Here is a 13,889-nt window from a genome sequence, read left to right as displayed (position 1 = left end):
TTTTTTTTGTAGAGATGGAATCTCCTTATGTTGCCCAGGCTGGTCCTGAACTACTTGGCTCAAGTGATCCTCCTGCCTTGGCCTTCCAAAGTGCTGGGATTATAGGTATGAGCCACCGCACCCAGCTGGTCAAAGATTTTCAAGCTGGCTGGGCGTGGTGGCTCACAACTGTAATCCCAGCACTTTGGGAGGCTGAGGCGGGAGGATCACGAGGTCAGGAGTTCAAGGCCAGCCTGGCCAAGATGGTGAAACCCTGTCTCTATTAAAAATAAAAAAATGAGCCAGATGCGGTGGCAGGTGCCTGTAATCCCAGCTACTCGGGAGGCTGAGGCAGGAGAATCGCTTGAACCCAGAGGGTAGAGGTTGTAGTGAGTCGAGATCACGCCACTGCACTCCCGCCTGGGCAACAGAGTAAGACTCTGTCTAAAAAAAAAAAAAAAAAGAAAAGACTTTCGGGCAGGGCGCGGTGGCTCAAGCCTGTAATCCCAGCACTTTGGGAGGCCGAGACGGGTGGATCACGAGGTCAGGAGATTGAGACCATCCTGGCTAACACGGTGAAACCCCGTCTCTACTAAAAAATACAAAAAACTAGCTGGGCGAGGTGGCGGGCGCCTGTAGTCCCAGCTACTGGGGAGGCTGAGGCAGGAGAATGGCGTGAACCTGGGAGGCGGAGCTTGCAGTGAGCTGAGATCCCGCCACTGCACTCCAGCCTGGGCGACAGAGCCAGACTCCGTCTCAAAAAAAAAAAAAAAAGAAAAGAAAAGACTTTCAAGCTGAGCTTTACAGAAATTTTTACGAAAAGAAAGGAGGAATCTTGAGGGATCTGTGACTTGATCAATAGTGAAGAACAAAGTTGACGTGGGAACCCAAGTTTCCTGACCCCAAAACCATTGCTATTTACTCCGTATTTTAAAACTAAAAGTAGTTAGGCCCAAGCTTTGATGAGGTTTCTAAGAAAGGGTATAGAATCTTACTCTGGGACGGCCGGGCGTGGAGGCTCACGCCTGTAATCCCAGCACTTTGGGAGGCCAAAGTGGTTGGATCATGAGGTCAGGAGATCAAGATCATCCTGGCTAACATGGTGAAACCCCGTCTCTACTAAAAATACAAAAAATTAGCCGGGCGTGGTGACAGGCGCCTGTAGTCCCAGCTACTCAGGAGGCTGAGGCAGGAGAATGGCATGAACCCGGGAGGCAGAGCTTGCAGTGAGCAGAGATCGCGCCACTGCACTCCAGCCTGGGTGACAGAGCGAGACTCCATCTTTTTAAAAAAAAAGGAAAGAAAAAAAAGAAAAGAATTTTACTCTGGGGAAACCCTTCAAAGTCACACTGATATTTCCTGTGCAGAAATGCTCAGCTGAAGGCTGGGCGCAGTGGCTCACGCCTGTAATCCCAGCACTTTGGGAGGCTGAGGCAGGTGGATCACCTGATGTCAGGAGTTCGAGACCAGTCTGACCAACATGGAGAAACTCCGTCTCTACTAAAAGTACAAAATTAGCCGGGTGTGGTGGCGCATGCCTGTAATCCCAGTTACTTGGGATGCTGAGGCAGGAGAATCACTTGAACTCAGGAGGCAGAGGTCGCAGTGAGCCAAGATCGCACCATTGCACTCCAGCCTGGGCAACAAGAGCGAAACTCTGTCTCAAAAAAGAAAAAAAAGTGTTCAGCTGAGCAGGGGGATGCTTTCTGGCAGTCTCTCCTTGGTATGGACTCTGGGAGGCAGGGGACACGTCCCAGGGGTCTGGCTGAGTTCCAGGTGGCAGCTCCCGAGAGTCTCCAACTGCCTGTGAAGCACAGAGACCCTGGGACAGGCGGGGCTGAGACACCCAGGAAGGTCTGGGTCCCCACTCGGATGTGCTTCTCTGGGAGGCACAATAGTGCAGGAGCCAGGCTGCAGGGAGCCAGGGCCATGGGGCTGTGGGGGAGGCATGGCCTGGAGGGCAGGGAGCATGATGGATTGGGGAGGGGCTCTTTAGAGAGGGACCTCTCTCAGTGCCTCCCTTCAGAACCTGCCCCATCAGTGTGGGCGGTAGCAGGACCTCCTTCCCCTACCTTCCCGACAAAATTAAGCTGAGAGGAAATGGGACTTCAGCTCTGACAGAGGTGCTCAGTCTTTCCCCAGGCTCTCCACGGTCCTCCGAGAACCCGTGGCCCTGGAATTTGCACTGTTCCCCTGAGATGAACCCAACTCTTCACTGAGTGCCATTCCCTGGGGCTGCCTCAACCTTGAACAGTGGGTTAGATCCACACAGTGGCATGCCTGTGCCCCTTCCCCACTGTTCCTGCACCCCTGGCAAGGGGCCCTAACCTCTGGCAAACCAAAGTAAAGGGTCAACTCCAAGAGCAGCAAAGGGACAGGGTATACAGGAGAAGACAGAGGGCAGGGACCCTGGACTCCATGCTAGGAGCTGCAGCTGCCGCTGTGCCACCGTTTAACTCCGTGGCCTTAGAAAACTTCTCCAAATCTTCAGCTTCTTTATGTATATAAAGGATTTCACTGATCTTTACACAGTTCCCATGGGCTGCTGGGAGGAGAGCATAAAATAATATATGTGATGGTGCTTTGTGGCCCCAAAGCCTGGGGAGTGCTGGGGTCTCTCACCTCAGTTAGCCTTTCAGTCATCAGCTCTGTCGTGTCTTTCTGGAGTTCAGTTTTGAACTGCCTCTTATCCAGTTCTTAGCTGGGACAACTAATATAGCCCAGGAGCAATTTTCATTGTTCTAAGCACTCACTGACTGCACCAAGAGAAAGCTAGTGTCCCGCCCCACAGAAATGCCCTCACAGCATCACAGCGTAACTAATAGTGGGGCCCTTAGCAAGAGGAAATACAAGAACCAATAAGCCGGGTGTGGTGGCTCATGCCTGTAATCTCAGCACTTTGGGGGACTGAGACAGGCAGATAACTTGAGGTCAGGAGTTTGAGACCAGCCTGGCCAACATGTCTTTACAAAGAAAAGCCCTGTCTCTACGAAAAAAAAAAAAAGCCAGGCATGGTGGCATACGCCTGTAATCCCAGCTACCCAGGAAGTTGAGGCAGGAGAATTGCTTGAATCCAGAAGGTGGAGGTTGCAGTGAGCCAAGATCGTGCCACTGCATTCCATCCTGGGCAACAGAGCGAGACTCCATCTCAAAAAGAAAAAGAACCAACAAATCAGCTGGAAACAGTGGCTCACGCCTGTAATCCCAGCACTTTGAGAGGCCAAGGCAGGAGGACTGCTTGAGCCCAGGAGCTCAAGACCACCCTGATCAACATAGTGAGAACCTGTCCCTACACAAAATTTAAAATACAGTTGTGATGGTGACGTGTGTGTGTGGTCCCAGCTACTCAGGAGGCTGAGGTGGGAGGATCACTTGAGTCTGGGAGGTCAAGGCTGCAGTGAGCATGGTTGCGCCGCCACTGCACTCCAGCCTGGATGACAGAATGAAACCCTGTCTCAAAAAGAAAAAAAAAGAACCAACAAGTGACTTCAGTTTCCAGCAGACAACTGAGAAGGATGTTTCCACTACTAAACAGTGTTCACTGAGCTTTGTGAAGAGGACTTCTGGTAAACTCCTCTTGGAATTTAGCACCAGGAAAAAGCTTGCTGGGGCGCATGAACCAGTTCTATCTATACATAAACCATGACATCTCATGTTTGCCTCCGGTACCAGCAAGCCCTGAGCTATAGTCAAAGCTCAAATACCACAGTCTTAAATGTTCTGCAACAGTGTAACTGTACATACTTTTTACTGTAAGCTACCTCAAATCTTTCTCAGGAATAGGTGCGAGATATGTGTGATAAATAAGTTCGAAGTAAATGTTGATGAGAGGCAAGTGGGTTTAAAAAGCAGCAGCAGAAGCAGGAAACGGGTCCTGCACCTTGGTAGCTGTGTGTCCCTGGATAAGCCCCTTCGTCTCTGAATCTATACTTGCTTATCAGTAAAATGGGGATCCTGATGCCTGACACCGTCCCTGAGTTGAAATGGAAATTGGCTAACACAGTGCTATTAAATCCTGGGTCGTCTTATTAAAGACCTCATTCCTTCCTCTCGTCTCTCATGCTGGGAGACCCCAGGATTCCCGGGTAGAGGGCGCCGGTTCCGCCTTGAAGCTGGGCTCTCAGGGCCTCACTGCGGGGTCTCTGCAGCCTCAGTCGCTGGCACAAATGCTGGACTGCAGCAGCCGCTGGGGTCTCCTAGGGGACCTGGGCGCCCCTACCTTATCTCTGAGTCCTCCTTAGGGTACTTGTCCACCAGGCTGATGACGTCCAGCACCACTAGCCCCACGCACAGGATCTGCTTCTCTTCCATGAGGCTGATCCCAGAGCTTCCTGCCCGCCCGACTGACGGGTTCCTCCCGGCCTCTGCCTGTTATCCAGGAGGATGGTGTCCTCGCTCCCAGCTGCCCTGGCTCCTCCTCCGCGTGGGAGCTCCTCCTCCAGGGAGCCACCTGCAGCGGCGAGGGGTGCAGGAAACGAAAGGAGCAGGGCCCTTGCTCCCGACACCCGAAGACCCAAGCTGGCCTGGGAAAGCCAACCCGGAGGTCTTGGCCCCCGGTCTTCCCGTGGCAGGTTGCCTGGGCCTGCAGATGGCAACGCCTCCCACTTCTCAGCCTCAGTTTCCTCGCTTGTCAGATGGACTCGGAGCTGATGCAAACCTTTCTAAAGCGCGGCTAAGCGGTCTCGAGAATGCAAAGAGAAAATGCGCTGGGAATGCGCTACGTGCCCCGCCCTCTGCTACACCTGCGTCTCGGACTCCCGACCCTGGAACCGCGAGGTAGAGCTGGGCCTCCATCTGCAGCCCTGCCTGAAGACCGCGGTCGCCGCTGCCCCGCCCCGCCCGGGTTAGTCTCAGCCGAGGCCACGCCTCCGCCGCGGAGCAGCGGGACCCGCCGGGTGGGCGGCAGCCTCACGTGGCGGGAACGCCGAGCGCCCCCTGGCGGACGCCGGCGAAACGGGCGGGACACTAGGGAGATGTCGCAGGAGCCGGGCAGGCGCCGCTTGCTGCCTGAGCCAACTTCCAGCCGCCCGGAGTCGGGCGGAGGCGGCGAGCGCAGTGCGGTACCCAGGGTTCCCTCCGGAGGCCACGGTCTCTCCTGCCCCGTGCCCTGTGCACGCCTGGCAGCCCCCGACCCCGTACCGGAGCAGAACGGTTCGTTTAGTTTTTTTAGAAAAACCAAGTGTCTTTATTCCTGGATCGTTTAGTACGGCGGTGGGCGGCGCCCGCGCGGGGGAGCCTGGAGCCCAGGGACTCTGGAGGGCCAGTGGAGGGAGCGGAGGGTGCGAGGATCGGCTCTTCCGCAGGCCGGCCCTGGAGGGGTTCCGGGGGGATCGCGCCAGGCCAAAAGTCTCCATGGGCGGCCCCGGGCCTCCCTGAGCCGGCGCGCCCCGGGCCTGGGGAGAGGCCCCCCTGGGCGCGGTGCCGCTACGGGCCCGGGTGCGGCGCTCGCCCAGGGCTGGGTGCTGCGTCCCAGGCGGGACCCCGGGAGCCTGTCGCCCCCGCTGTCTCTTCAGCCGGCGTAGACACGTCGGGCGGGACCCCAGTCTACGCGTGTTCAAGCTCTGGGTCCCCATAGAGCAGGGCCCCGCTGAAGATGGTGAGCGGCTCCTCCGAGTGCGCCAGCTGCCCCATGACCAAGTCGACGCAGACCGTGTCCCCGGCCTGCAGCGGCAGGATGAGGCTGAAGACGCCCAGGGTGCCCGGGCTGGGCTGGCTCTCGGCCACCGGCTTATTCTCCAGGCCCTCGGGCTCGTAGCCCCCGGAGTCTACGCGGGCCACGCCCTGGTTGGAGCGGGATAGCACGGCCTCCACTTTCTCGTGCCGGTGCCCAGTCAGCACAGCGCTCAGCAAGTAGCGTCCGGCCAGTGGCGCTGTGAAGACTCCTGGGGACGAGGATAGCAGTCAGGGGGGCCAGGGAAGCTCCGGGGAGCGCACCAGAACTCCTGGACTCGGGGGGACCCGCTGGGTCTTTTCCCCTCACTGGAATGCAAGCAGCAGGGAACTTGGGGTTTTGTTCACTATGCATCCCCAGCCCTTAAAACAGTGCCTGAGCAGGAGCAGGCCCCAGTAGAGATCTACTGAATGAATGAATGAATGAATGACTACTACTTCTCCCCACTGGCTGAGAATGAATAAATGAAGAAAGAGCCGAGGTCTCCCCAAATCAGAGAATGAAAAGATTCACACTGTCGGAAGAGGCAAGAATGGGAAGATAACACTGCACACCTTACCCATTTCTCCAACTGTTCAACCCAGCCCCTCCCAGGCCTACCTGTCTCTGGATCATAATAGCCTCCATCATTGAGCAGGACTCTGTCGAAGGGGACCGTGCCTGGTTCAGACCGGGGCAAACTCAGGGCAGCTGAAAATGCCACTCGGGGCACAGGAGCTGCTGGTGCGCCCTCCACTCCTGAGCAGGAAGGGTGGGTGTTAAAGGGGATGCTCAGGGCAGAGTGCCAGCCCCCTTCCCCTGCTGGATCCCCAACCCAGGGCTGTCCGAGGACCTCCATCCTCCAACCCCTAGTCGCTTCTCCCCCCAGAATCAAACGAAAGGCACTCACCCTGTTCACCTTGAGGACCTGTGAGAAGAGGAAAGGGAGCAGTGAGAAGTAAAGCAGCTCTCACTAAGTCACTCAGCAAACATCTGCTGAGGCTCTCCTGTTGTGCTGGGTGCTACGTGGACTTCAAAGAAGGAATTGGGGTATCAAGAAAAATAGGAATAGGTAGGGTCCATTCTGTTCAACTGCTGGGCCATCCCAGCTTTTCACACCCCAGTCAGCCATAATAGACTCAGCTTTAGTCTCCAGTACTGCAGTGGGGCCAACATTATCCATTAGCCTCCTATTACCCATTAACCAAACACAGTGACTATCACAGTTCCTCCTCACTTTCCTCTGATTTTCCCTGTCAGTCAGGTAGGACCCAATTCCCCTTGTCAAGTTCAGAGTGGAATGTCAAGCCTGGGGCTGCCAGAGGGGGTCAGGGTTGGAGGGTGGGCAGTGGCAACCCTGACTGCAGCAAGGGTCTCAGTGCACATACCTGGTGGCCCGATGGGCCCCTCTTGCCCGTCCTTGCCTGGCGATCCTGGAGGTCCAGCAGGGCCTGGGGGCCCCTGCAGCCCAGGAGGCCCTGGGGGCCCAGCCTCTCCTGCAGGCCCTACAGTGACAACGTTGAGTTGAAAGAGGGCCATAAAAGGAGTTTCCAATGGGAAAGGGAGGTGGGCGGTGGCTTCATGAACAGGGAGAAGATAGATGGAACAGGTGGAGCTTTGCAGACTGAGGGGGCCATGGGGTCCCTTGCTGCATATGCTGGATCCCTGGCTGGCACAGCAACATCCTCTCTCCACCCACAGGCCTAGTGAGCAGCCAGAGGGAGGGCAGGGAGCTAGGACTTTGCATCCTCTCTTGCAGGCAAACTCTAACACCTGGAATAGTGGTTGGGGCTGCAATTCATGCTGGGAAAAGCAAGGAGAAGGCAGATAAGTTGGAAGCTGGGCTGGGGGAGGGGGAAGAAAAATAAGGGGCTTGAAAGGGGTCCCCTCATGCCTTTTGTCCCCTCACCAGTGAGGTCCTTCAGGCTAAGCTGGTGCAGACGGTCCTCCAGGAGCTGCAGGGAGCTGTTAAGGGCACCGAGCCGCCTGCCCAGACCCGCCTGTCCCCCCACCAGCTTCTCCAACAGGGCTGCCTGCGTCTGGCTGGTGGTGTTGGTTTCCCGTAGCCCGGCCCAGAGCCCAGCCACGTGTCTGGAAAGGCCCTCGCGCAGGCCCTGCAGTCCCCCAGCCACAGTGTCCAACCGTTCACAGACACCCTCAAGACGGCCCAATCGCCCCTCTAGGCTGGGGCACTGGCCGGCCTGTGCCTGTCCCTCCTCCAGGCTTCGGAAGCGCTCCTCACTCTCCGTAGCATGCTCTGTGGCCTCCTGCTGCAGCCTATTAATCTCAGAAATAATGCGGTCCTTGGTGGCCCCCAGGTCAGCCAGATCAGCGCCCTGGCCCTCCACAGTGGTCTGGAGCTCATTCAGTGAGTCATTGAGGGAGCTGAAGGTGAGAATAACCTCGGAGAGCTCTCCTTGCAGGGCCTGCAGGGCTGAGCCTGAGCTGCCCCCAAACACGCTGAAGCCGTCCAGGGGCCCACGGCTTGGTCCCCCAACACCTGGACCAGCCCCAGGACCCCGAGGAGGCAACAGGGGGCAGGAGCAGCGCTCCACACCATCCCGAAGGCGGCCTAGTTCCTCTTGAACTCCACCACAGGCCCCACATCCCTCATCCCCATGGGCCTGCAGCAGCCCCTCCAGTTGGCCTAGCCGGGCTGCAGTGAGATTCAACCGTAGCGTGAACTCTGCAGCTGTCTCATCCTGGGCATCTACACGATCCTGGAGCCGGCCCACAACCCCTTGTAGTCCCTCCAGCACGGCCTGCCGGGCCTCCCCCGCTGCTTCCACCGTGTGCAGGCCTGAGCCCACCAGCCGCAGCTGTCCCTCACTGTCCAGCACCCTGCGTTCCAAGGCACTGAGGATCTCGCTGACCTGAGAGTCCTGCTCCCCAGGGGCCCCAGAGCAGAGCTGCCCGCATGCCTGCATGGCCCCTGCCACCTGCTCCTCCAACAGATCCAGCCGCCCCCCCAGCTCCCCGCTCACATTGGCCAGCAGCGCCCCCAGCTGCTCTAGTCGGCCCCGAGCAGCAGGCAGCCAGTGGCCCAGCCCCCCAGGAGCCCCAGGCCAGCTCTCCTCCTGCTCCTCCGAGGGGCCCAGGGTGGAGTTGAAGCGGTCCTCCAGGCGAGACAGGCGGGAGGCCAAGCTGGTGTAGCCTGGAGGGTGGCCCCCCTGCCCCGCAGCTCCTCCCAGCTCTGTGCCTCGCCGCCCACTCAGCACTGTCACTGAGCCGGCCACCACATCCAGCCTGCGCTCCAGCTCTGCCAGTCGCCGGCCCAGCTCTGGAGAGCAGCATTCCTGAGGGGGCCTGCGTCCCACGGCCAGCCCGGGGAGGTGCCGTTGCTGCTCCTCCACGGAGGCCAGCAGCTTCTCCAGGGCTCGCAGCCGCTCCCTGTCCTCCTGCTGCTGCCGGCGGAAGCCATCCAGCCCGGCCAGGCACACAGAGCAGGACTCCTGTAACCGCTGCTCCAGCTGCCGCAGCAGCTCCTCACTGGGGCCCGGAGGGGCTGAGGCTGGGGCTGGGGCCCTGCTGCCCCCACTGCTGCTACTGCCGCCATGATGGTTGTTGAGGTGGCCCAGCTCCTGGTCGTGGGTGGAGACGCGGGTGTCCAGGAGCTGCAGCTGGTGCTGGATCTCATTGAGGGTTTCATGCACTCCAGGGCGGGCAGCCGCGTCAGCTGGCTGCTGCCTCCCGTTGAAGGCTGTCTCCACAGCCCTCTGCACATCCTCTGCCAGGCGCCCACTCAGTCCTTGCAGGACGCCCCGCAGACTTTGCAGCTCCTTGGTCAGGCTCTGCACCTGTTCCTCCAGCTGCTGCACCTTCTCTGACTCCCCAGGACCTAAGGAGAGGGGAAGGCAAAAGGCAGAGGGGCTGGACCCCAGAGCTCAGGGCCCCTGCTCACCCCAGCTCCAGCAAGGGTCAGATGCTGGGCTCTGTCTCTCCTTTGGGTAATTTTGGCAAGATGAAAAAGAGGAAACTCCATTCACTAAATGCCTCTAGGCCAAATTTGAACATGACTCTGTTCTTCAACAACTCCCCTGGGCAGATACCACGAACTCTTCCCATTATATAGGCTGGGAAACTGGACCAGAGATATTAGGAGCCTGGCCATGGATCACAGGTTTAATAAGTGGCAGTGCTAAGTTTCAAACCTCGACCATCTATCCGGCCCCCAGGTCCATGTCCTTTCCACCTGCCCAGAGTGCCTCTTAACTTCTTGGAAACTCTTTCCTTTTCTGTGAAAGGATAATGACACTCTTCTGTCATGGGGCTGTCAAGAGGGGCGAAATGGGAGTGTAGGGGAGGCACTATGGATGCCACAAGAGCAGCTACCACTGGGTGACACTTCCTTCCCTGCAACACCATGGGGACAAAGAAGAGGCTCTGTGGACCGTGAGAGTTAGCCAGGAGTTCCTGTTTGCATAATTATAGTACGGCTATCTCGGGGCAGGGAAACAGCACATCCGGTGTGCAGCAAGCAGGAGGGAAGGCAAGCCACGGGGACTGCTGCATGCTGGGACCTGCGGTCTACAGAGGCCATGGAGGGGTCTGGGATCTGTAGTCAGGTGCAATGCATGCTAGGATTTGTAGTCTCAACTGTCTGTCCCCATGGACCAAGCTTCTCAAAGGAATGCCCCCTTTCTCCTGCAGCTGTTTGAAGGATCTTGGCCACATGTGAGTGTGTGCGAGCACCTTCTCTTTCTCAGCCTTCTTTTTCTGTCTCTCCATCTTTTGCATGCTCTCTCTCACACACAAACACCAAGACACAACCACACATACGGGCGCGTGCGCGCGCGCACACACACACACACACACGCAGGGAATCTCTGCGATCTCACTAACTCCCTTCTGCCCCTCTCTTCTTTCTGGCATAGAGCATGGGGGATTCCCCCAGCAGCCTGGCCCCACATTTCCCATTGCATCGGATCACCATCTGGCACTTGCCGCCCTGGCAGCAGCTCCCACACTCACCTTCTCCCCCCAGTCCACTGAGGGGGCTGCCTGCACTGGAGCCAGAGAGGTTGGGGCGGGCAGGCCGGGGCAGGGGCCGTGGTGTGGAAGATGCAGGCCCCAGCGCTGGAGCAGGACTCTCAGCACAGTCATCGCCCCCGTAACCCTGACAGCACCTCCACTCCATGTCGGTCACTGTCTTGTAGGCCACACGGTAGCGAGGGCGGAGGAAGCGGCGGTACCTGGCAGAGGCAGAAGGAGGCCTCTTTATTCCTCCCTGTATTGTTAGTGACCCTGGTCCCTGTCCTCACGGGTGGGCAGCTGCTGGTGGGCATGGCCTGTCCCTCAGGCTGGGTCCCTCTTACTGTCCAACATGTGGCCTTGCTCAGCTGACAGCTGTCAGCTTTTTGGTCAAGGGCTAAATCCCTGCTCTTCCTTCCCTTGCCCTGCGCTGGAACCTTGAACTCCTCTGCTCGAGCCTGAGCCGTCCCAGAGAAGGCATCTGGGGCTGGCGCGTGAGGCAGGTTTGCCCTCAGTCTCCCACCAGCCAAATTGTTGTCTCAGTATCTCCTCAAAATGGCTGCGACCCTAGACCCTGTCCTGCCCTCGCTCCCTGCTTTGTACAGACTCCCTGAGTCAGCCACCCACCATCTGCCCTCACCCAGTTCCCACCAAGGGCCCATTCCCTGGCCCTGGGACTCACATGATGCTTTGGGGACACTGGGGCTGGCCCCAGGCACAGGGCTGGTACTTGACATACGTCTCCACTCCATCCTCAAGGACACAGCTCACTGTCCGGGTCACCACATAGGCACACCAGTTCCTGTAGGTACAACCCCCTCTGGGTCCAAGGACCAAAGATACACGCCCTGAAGGATGGCCCAGGGGCTACCAGAGGGGCTGAGGAAGGCTCCAAAGAGGCAGGGCCCTTGGGGTCAGTGAGAGCAAGGACTTTGGCAGGGCCACCCTCCCTATGCCCCACGCTTTCCTGTGTAGCAGGGGCAGATAAAGACTTTTCAAGATGGGGAGTGGTGCAGAATGGTAAACCACAACCACAGAGCAGTCAGCCCTCATGGCGGTGAGGCCCTGGGGAGCCTCTGAATGTACACGATCACATGTGTCCCTTTCTGGGCCTGTCTCAGTCCCCAGTTTGGCATGCCGTGTGCGCACAGCCAGGCTGGGCCCTGTGGGTGATCTGAACACTGGCTTCCACCCCACCCCTCCAGGAGAGGACGGGCAGGCCAGCTCAGGGTTAAGTAGAGAATAAGCCATTGATGAGCCTGCCCCTCTTGCAGTTCTATACTCCTGGCCCCATTCATGCCGGCCTCTCATCTGTGTCTGGCTGAAGGGCTGGAGGGAACAGAGTGGGAGTGGTGTCAGAATTATGGATTACTAGATGGGGCCAAGGGAGCCCTAGAAGGGGACAAAAGGTCTCCCTGAGGCTCTGGGGCTGGGATACAGAGGGCAGCTGGCAGGAAGGCCTGGCCTGCTCCCCTCAGGGCAGCTTCCCTGGGTATATAACTGCAGGGCCCCATGAGGGTATGTGGGAGCAGACCCCCTAGGTGACCCAGGGAGCATATGTGTTCAGGGGGTCCTGGAAAAGGTGCCGTGGGAAGGTGGGCATGAGGAGCCACCTGATGGATGGGCTTCTCACTCCCCCTCTGCCCTGCATTAGGGGACAGAGCCCAGGGCAGGGAGCCAGGAGGAGGTGGCATTCTGACCCCCTTCTCACCACCTAAGCCTCGGGCTGGGACCCAGACTCTTACCTGTGGCGGCTGGCCGGCCGGGGGCCGCTCTGGGCCTGGGGCCCCCCGGGGCTGAGGGCCCCACCGGACCCCGTGTAGAGGCTGTAACCTCGAGGAGGGTAGCTGGCGGCCCCCGCAGCTGCGGTCAGCAGGCAGCAGAGGTAGCAGCTCCAGAGGGTGCTGGGGGCCATGGTGGGGCGCTCCACAGTGGCCCTCAGAGACTCATCCCGCCCAGCCACTGGCTCCTCTGCCGGCCCCAGGGATGCTGCTGCTCCACAGGACAGCGCGAGCCCGTCCCGTCCGTCCCAGCTTCCTGCCGGCAGCCCCCGGCCACACGTCTTCTCCTTGGCTGCCTGGCCTGACCCCTCTCCCCTCCTCTTTCCTCCTCAGCTCCTGTCCGTCCCTGCTCGGTTCCTTCCGCTCTTCTCTTCACTTCTGAGGGGGTTTGTTTTCTGTGCCCCCTCTGGCCTCTGGTCCCTGCCCCTCTCAGGAGCTGCGGCTCAGAAGTTGCGTCCTGGGCTTCCGCCCCCTTGTCCCAGATGGCCCTCTTCTAGTCTCCCTGTCCTCCTTCCCTGATGACCGGATCCTGGGGGTGACAGGGCTTTGCCCCTGTGGCTGTTCGGAGGCGCGAGAGTGGCCGTGGGGCGGGCCCTGGCCTCCTCCTCCCTGCTGGCTCCCCCCCCCTCCCCCCCGTCTGGCCGGCGGGCCCGCCTCCCCCTTCCTCCCCCCACCTCTCCAACCATCGTGCGCCACATCTGCTTCTTGTTAACTCCGGGAAAGAGGGAAAAAAAAAGGAAAAACAGAAATGTGGAGTTGCCGCCGGGCTTGAGGCCAGCCTCTCAGATGGGCCACATGGAGCCAGGGCCAAAACTGGGAAGGAGGCCCAGGGCTGGTCACTCCGACTGGGAACGGGAGCCAGAGTCGCAGCTCCCCTGGGGCTGGAGCAGGCCTCCCCTGGGGGAGAGGGCCCTAGAAAGGGGGCCCAGAAGGGAGGGCGAGATGGAAGGACTGGACAAGGGAGAATGAACTTGGAGAGCTCAGCAGGACTTCACTCACTATCTAGTCCAGCAGTCTCCTTTTAGAGATGTGAAAATTGAGGTCAGAGTGGGAGAGTAACTTGTCCAAGGTAACACAGCAAATCAATGGTAAGGCTGAGAACACACATTAAATACCAAGTCAGTGACTTGGGAGAAAGGAGGAGAGGAGAATGTACTACTGGGCCAGGAAGGAAAAGGAGTCCTTACTCCACCGAGGCAGATGGGAAATCACAGACGACAGAAGAGGAAGAAAGGGACGGGTGTGGTGGCTTACGACTATAATTCCAGCACTTTGAGAGGCCAAGGCAGGCAGATCACAAGGTCAGGAGTTCGAGACCAGACTGACCAACATGGTGAAACCCTGTCTCTACTAAAAATACAAAAATTAGCCAGGCGTGGCGGCGTGCACCTGTAATCCCAGCTACTCAGGAGGCTGAGGCAGGAGAATTGCTTGAACCCAGGAGGAGGAGGTTGCAGTGAGCCAAGATCATGCCACTGCACTCCAGCCTGGGCAACAGAGCGAGACTC

General features: G+C 58.6%; 2 protein-coding genes across 4 annotated transcripts in view; both read right to left on the bottom strand.

Moving 5' to 3' along the window:
- KHK (ketohexokinase) overlaps positions 1–4,814 on the bottom strand; it is a 14,632-nt gene extending 9,818 nt beyond the window's left edge. For all 3 annotated transcript variants that reach the window (XM_023230040.1, XM_023230039.1, XM_023230038.1), the window contains exon 1: positions 4,199–4,814. In XM_023230040.1, coding sequence (XP_023085808.1) covers positions 4,199–4,290 — 92 coding nt within the window. In that variant the 5' untranslated portion in view covers positions 4,291–4,814. The remainder of the gene's footprint in view (positions 1–4,198) is intronic.
- A 326-nt stretch (positions 4,815–5,140) lies between these two features.
- EMILIN1 (elastin microfibril interfacer 1) lies at positions 5,141–12,996 on the bottom strand. Its single transcript, XM_023230045.2, has 8 exons — positions 12,346–12,996; positions 11,283–11,402; positions 10,601–10,821; positions 7,539–9,467; positions 7,018–7,134; positions 6,540–6,557; positions 6,251–6,388; positions 5,141–5,861 (listed from the first exon to the last, which is right to left on the bottom strand). Exons 1-8 carry the CDS (start codon positions 12,513–12,515, stop codon positions 5,524–5,526), a joined length of 3,051 nt encoding a protein of 1,016 aa, XP_023085813.1. The 5' UTR covers positions 12,516–12,996; the 3' UTR covers positions 5,141–5,523.
- Positions 12,997–13,889: the final 893 nt, after the last annotated feature.

The sequence above is a fragment of the Piliocolobus tephrosceles genome, chromosome 15 (assembly GCF_002776525.5).
Source record: "Piliocolobus tephrosceles isolate RC106 chromosome 15, ASM277652v3, whole genome shotgun sequence".
NCBI classification, from domain to species: Eukaryota; Metazoa; Chordata; class Mammalia; order Primates; family Cercopithecidae; genus Piliocolobus; species Piliocolobus tephrosceles.
The sequence above is the reverse complement of the archived record's forward strand: the minus strand, read 5'-3'. Positions and strand labels throughout refer to the sequence as shown.

Bases quoted from the DNA above. Each gene is read 5' to 3' on its own strand.
- EMILIN1 (XM_023230045.2), bottom strand. From the start codon at position 12,515: ATGGCCCCCAGCACCCTCTGGAGCTGCTACCTCTGCTGCCTGCTGACC. The intron at 9,468-10,600 runs GTGAGTGTGGGA...CCCTCTCCTTAG, and splicing joins CAGTGGACTGGGGGGAGAAG to GTCCTGGGGAGTCAGAGAAG. The intron at 7,135-7,538 runs GTGAGGGGACAA...TTGTCACTGTAG, and splicing joins TAGCCTGAAGGACCTCACTG to GGCCTGCAGGAGAGGCTGGG.